Source organism: Gopherus evgoodei, unplaced genomic scaffold (genome assembly GCF_007399415.2).
Source record: "Gopherus evgoodei ecotype Sinaloan lineage unplaced genomic scaffold, rGopEvg1_v1.p scaffold_37_arrow_ctg1, whole genome shotgun sequence".
NCBI lineage: Eukaryota > Metazoa > Chordata > Testudines > Testudinidae > Gopherus > Gopherus evgoodei.
This window is the reverse complement of record NW_022060049.1, coordinates 1,401,084-1,407,162: the sequence shown is the minus strand read 5'-3', so window position 1 is coordinate 1,407,162 and position 6,079 is coordinate 1,401,084. Positions and strand designations below refer to the sequence as shown.

Genomic DNA, 6,079 nt, shown 5'->3' with positions numbered 1-6,079 from the left:
ACAGCATGTACCCGACACACGGGGGGTAACTGACACAGTGTAGCTGACACACAGTGTAGGTGGCACAGCATGTAACCGACACACGGGGTGTAACTGACACAGTGTAGCTGACACACAGTGTAGGTGGCACAGCATGTAACCGACACACGGGGTGTAACTGACACAGTGTAGCTGCAACACAGTGAAGGTGGCACAGCATATCACCGACACACGGGGTGTAACTGACACAGTGTAGCTGACACAGTGTAGGTTGCACAGCATGTAACCGACACACGGGGTGTAACTGACACAGTGTAACTGACACACACTGAAGGTGGCACAGCATGTAACCGACACACGGGGTGAAACTGACACAGTGTACCTGACACACAGTGAAGGTGGCACATGGTATAACCGACACATGGAGTGTAACTGACATAGTGTAGCTGACACACAGTGAAGGTGGCACAGCATATCACTGACACATGGGGTGTAACTGACACAGTGTAGCTGACACACAGTGCAGGTGACACTTGGTATAACCGACACATGGGGTGTAATTGACACAGTGTAGCTGACACACAGTGAAGGTGGCACAGCGTATCACCGACACACGGGGTGTAACTGACACAGTGTAGCTGACACACAGTGAAGGTGGCACAGCGTATCACCGACACACGGGGTGTAACTGACACACAGGATATAACTGATACACAATGTAACTGACATGACAAAGCCCGGTGACGTGACAGCTTCCCTGCAAAGAGGGGCCAGAGCTCCCCCGCCTGCGCCAAGCGGGGCTGAGACTCCAGCCCCCTTGGCAACAAGCCACACCCCCTTCCCTTAGGCCACACCTCCCAGGGGAGTCTCGCCCGCTTCCTAGAACCTGGCGGCTGATAATGAGCCACACCCACCCTTTAGGCCACGCCCCCGGTACCACCCCTCCCTGCCGTCGGCTGAGCCCGTTACCACATGACCCCTGCGCCTCCACGCCGAATCCCGGTTGCTGTGGTGACTAAACCCCGCCTCCCCGCTGCCTCTTCCGGCTGCTCGCGGTTGCAGCGCGGCCCTTTTGCAGCAGCGGTGGCCGTAAAGCGCAGAGCGGGCCGGGAACTGCGGCGGCTCATTGGCTTCAGGTCCCTCTTCCCCCTCCTGGAGAGAAGCGCCCCGCCCCCGCCGCGCTGCGCGTGAGTGCCCGGCCGGAGCCCCAGGGCGGGGCGGGGCGGCATCCCCGGGGGCGTCGGGGGAGGGGCAGGGCCGTCCCTGGCATTGGTTCGTGGTGCTGGGGTCAGTGGGGTTGGAGGCAGACACCGGGGTGGGCAGGGACAGGGTGATGGGGTGGGGTCACAGGGACGTAGGTGTCTAATCACCATGTGTAATGTGGGGTCCTCAGCGTCTCTCCAAGGACCAGCAGTTGTATAAATCCTGGGCAATAGGGTGACTAGACAGCAAGTGTGAAAAATTGGGACAGAGGTTGGGGGGTAATAGGAGCCTATATAAGAAAAAAAACCCAAAATCAGGACATCTGGTCACCCTACTGGGGAGTTACCCCAGCATCTCAGCCAAATTCCAAATCTGGTGTCAATGTTTAGTTCCCCAAATTCAGTCCTCCCCCCTGTGAGGTTTCAGTTGAATGGCTCCTTCTTTGTGCCCCACTCTAAGCCTGGTTGGTTGCATCTCCACAGTGGGCCAGGGAGCCCTGTATAAGCATAGAATATCAGGGTTGGAAGGGACCTCAGAAGGCCATCTAGTCCAACCCCCTGCTCAAAGCAGGACCAATCTCTAAATGGCCCCCTCAAGGATTGAACTCACAACCCTGGGTTTAGCAGGCCAATGCTCAAACCACTGAGCTATTCCTCTAATCTAACCTAAAGGTGGCTGCCTCTCAACATTGAGGAAGGGATTCCTGCAGAGGTATTGTTTGGAAAGCGCTTGAGAATTAAAGGTGCTATAGAGATTTGTTCATCAGATTTCTTTTATTTTTATTATGTGTATCGCAGTAACACTTTGCAGCCTCAGATGCGGTCAAGACCCCATAGTGCCAGGCAGTACAAAGACACTCCATAACAGATGGTCCTTGTCCCACAGAACTGAATATTTTCTTCCTCCTTTAGGACAATGGATTCACGCTTCACGCGTGGGAAATCTGCCATCCTGGAGCGGTCTCTGACCCGGCCAAAGATGGAGGTCAGCCTGAGCGCGTTCTCTCTGCTCTTCTCCGAGATAGTCCAGTACTGTCAGAACCGAGTGTACTCCGTCTCAGAGCTCCAGAACAAGCTCTCTGAGCTGGGCCAGCAGGTGGGAGCTCGCATCCTGGATGTGCTGGTCATGCGGGAGAAAAATGGCAAGCGAGAGACCAAGGTCATCAACATTCTCCTCTTCATCAAGGTGACGGTGTGGAAGGCCTTGTTCGGAAAGGAGGCAGACAAGCTGGAGCAGGCCAATGATGATGACAAGACCTATTACATTATCGAGAAAGAGCCGCTGATCAACACGTACATCTCGGTGCCCAAGGAGAACAGCACACTCAACTGTGCCTCCTTCACAGCTGGCATCGTGGAAGCCATCCTCACCTACAGCGGCTTCCCCGCCAAAGTCACGGCCCACTGGCACAAGGGCACCACCCTCATGATCAAATTTGATGAGTCCGTCATCGCGCGAGACAAAGCCCTGGACGGCCGCTGAGCACACTGCGGGGGGAGCTGACGTGCTGCTCTTGTACATGTGCACTGTAACTAAAAGGACTGTGCTAGGATGTCCTCAAAGGGGTGCCGTGACTTGTCTGGCGTAGCCTGTGTGTAGATCAGAATGAACCTGCATGAAGCAGAGGGGGCCTCAGCCCAGTTCCAGTGGAACATGTTTCCCCACCATATCAGTTGCCCCTCTTCCCTTCCCCCACCCCTCTGTTCAATTCTTGGCTTCTGCCAAGGATGCCAACTGGCAACCAAAGCTGCATCTACACTTCAGCTGGCAATTGTCATTCCCAGCTTGGGTAGGGATATGCAGGCTAGTTCTAATTTAGCTAACATGCTAAAAATACCAATGTAGCACATGGCTGGGGCTAACCACCCTGTACATACCTAGGATCTCAGACAGGATTGTGCTCAGCTAGCTTGAGCCGCCGCCCCTGCCAGAACATAATCCCGTCTGAGATCCTAGGTACGTACTCTGGTGGCTAGCCCTTGCTGCTGCTGTTTTTAGTGTGCCAGCTTGAACAGAGCTAGCGTGTGCATCACCACCTGAGTGGGAATTACACCTCCCTGTTGTGTGTAAACGTACTCAGGCAAGAGCAGAGTTCAGAGCCTAAGAGATGGTCTCTCCCGTGTGCAGAGCTGAGATATGTTGGTGGGGCAGCATCAGGAGGTTTTTTCCCTGTGTGCCTAACCCCCTATCTCCACAGCTGATCGGAGAGCAAGTTACCCCACAGGAGGTGGGTGTGTGACTTGTTTTTCAAGATTGGAGAAAACTGAAATTTTCCCTCGTTTAATAAACTAAAGTCAAGAAATGCTGGTTCCGGGGCTGCAGCGTCTTTACACCTAGGCTGCTGCTTCTGCTCTGGCCTATTTCAGCAGTTCTGACTTCTGCTTTTTGACTGCTTGAGTGTGTCAGACTCAACGTGGTTCTTAGTGGGACAGGCAGCCACACCCCAGAACCACTCACTCAGCCAGCTCCAACTAGCTGCCCTGACTGACAGTCCTAGCAAAACCCAGCACTGAACACTCCTCTGCCTTCTAGAGCGGATCCCTCCAAGGCAGGTTTGAGACACACTAGTGGGGAGGGACGGGGACAGAGTTTGTGTCAGAAGCTTCCCCTTCTGCCCATGATGCAGGTTCTGAATGGGTCAGTTAGTCTGAGGGTTAAAATGAAGCGCTTTGTGGGGTCCAAATCCAGCTTTTCTTTTCAAAGCATAGCACGCTCACGCTTTCAACCCACGGCATGTACACTCAGTGCCTGGTGAGGATGGAAACACAAAACTAGACAGCACAAGGGCTCTTTACCATGCCAATAGCCAGGCTGTCCCCAGATGAGATTTAACATGCTTCTTGCCTGAAAGGTGACCTGCCACAGGGAACATGTTCTCTGTTGCTGTTGCTTTACAGTGTGTGAAGGAGATCTGAATGTAGGAGCAGTGGGGGTTTTCTTCAGAAACTTGATGCTTCGTTTAACCTTCGAAACAGCTGAGATGTGATGTCTGGCAGCCTCTGGTCTTGCTGGAGGAGTTGCTGCCCCTAAACGTTCAGTAGGCAATGAGTTGTGATACCTTATTCCACCCCCACAGTGCAAGCTTAATGAAAGGGACATGACTGGCTTGAAAACAAATCTCACTGAAAATTCTGCATCTGTGACAGTTGGGAGTAACTCCTAATATAACTTTGATGGGAAGCAGCAAAGAAAAGAGATTCCTCTTTTCTGCTCCTTTCCTTTGTGCAGCAATTCCATGCCGTCAGTTTCACTATTCCTCTGTTGTCAGTTTCTTCCTTGCTGAAAAGAGCATTAAAAGCATCAACAGAGGAGCAAGCTTCCCCTCCCCCTCACACGTCTTTTTTTAAAAGAAACTCGAGTTAAAATGGAAATAGTCAGAATGTTGTTATATAAAGGGAGGTTCTGTCAAAAACTGGAATTTCAAAATCCTCAGGTTGACAGTGAGCCCCTTTTAACCAGAGACTCAGATCTTTTGAATCTTTACTACGCTGATCATTTTTTCCTAGTAAACAAAGTAAAATTCAGTTAGTTAAAATGGCCTTTTTTCATTTCTCTCTGTCAAGTTGTTACCCTTCCCTTGCCCCATTTCAAGTTCATCGCTCATTCCATGGTTCACAAAGAAATGGATTGTTTTGCATTCTGTGTGGTGCTGGTTTTACTGATCACTTTTCTATTGTATGTGCTCTTTGGGGAACGAGTGCTGTATATAATCTTGGGAAAGCCTAGCAGGACCTGTCTAACTACAAATAAAATCAGTTTATACCCAGCCTGCATGTGCATGTCTCCTCAACGCTTGAGTCTCAAAGCAAGGTTTTGTTCCACGCATCATTAAAGAACAATAAGCAACAGGTTCTCACAGTTGCGGATTGTGTGAATCATCTCTTGAAAGTGAGAGTGTCACATAGACATTTCCCCTCTAGTTCTTATGTTTACACCCTTCTTGCACGCTGACAGTTAAGGCACTGTCATCTTCCTTCTCTTTAAGCATACATGCCAACCGTGAATTGGTTCCATGGAAGGTTAATGTTCGGGTATTTTAGCTGTCTTTAGTACAATGGGAGGTTCTGTTACACAGTGCCAGTTACTGATGCCCAGAGTCTGTGTGGAGTGGATGTACTGCTGGTGTGTAGGCAGCCCAAGGGACACCCCAGAGTCCGTTGCCTGTTGCCATTGGTACGACTGTAGCACTGAGAGGCCCCAACACAGATTGGGGCTGCATTGGACTGGGTGATGCACAGACGCACAGGGTTTGTCTTCACTATGGTGCTAAATCGGCGCAACTGTGATCAATGCAGCGATAGCGATTTAGCGGGTCTGGTGAAGATGTGGTAAGTCTATGGGAGAGCACTCTCCCATTGATGTAATTAATCCACCTCAACGAGAGGTGGAAGCTATGCTGATGGGAGAGCGTCTCCTTATAGACACTGCATTAAGTTGATGTAAGTTACGTCACTCGGGAGTGGGTTTTTTACACTTCTGAGCAACGTAACTTATGACGACATAAACTTACGTAACTCATGCAGACAAAGCCACAGTGAGGCACAGCCCCTGCACCAAAGATCACGGTGGAAGCAGACAGGTAAAAGATATGGGGAACTGATTTGTCCAAGGTCACGCAGCAGGTTGGTGGCGGAGCTTGGGGAAGGATACTGGTATGACTCCTAGCCCAATGCACCATCTGCACGCTCCAGTTATCACCTTCCCCAAGGTGCTCCTTTCAAGCAAGGAGAGGAAAGGGGTGGTCAGCCAGCAAACACTGCATATCAAAACCACATCCCCTTCCCCATCCACTCAGGTCCATAAGATACAGGTGCAAATCAAGACAACTTGATTACTATAGGTTCCACCTGTTCAAAGCTAAAGAGGACAAAGGCCCAGATCCACAACGGTGCTTAGG

The 6,079-nt window shown here is 51.1% G+C and overlaps 1 protein-coding gene across 1 annotated transcript; it reads left to right on the top strand.

Annotated features, from left to right (window-relative positions):
- The first annotated feature begins 1,021 nt into the window (after positions 1-1,021).
- Positions 1,022-4,949, top strand: TRAPPC5 (trafficking protein particle complex 5). The gene is made up of 2 exons (XM_030545453.1): positions 1,022-1,166; positions 2,094-4,949. The coding sequence occupies exon 2, from the start codon at positions 2,098-2,100 to the stop codon at positions 2,662-2,664; it is 567 nt and encodes a 188-aa protein (XP_030401313.1). The 5' UTR covers positions 1,022-1,166; positions 2,094-2,097; the 3' UTR covers positions 2,665-4,949.
- The last annotated feature ends 1,130 nt before the right edge of the window (positions 4,950-6,079 follow it).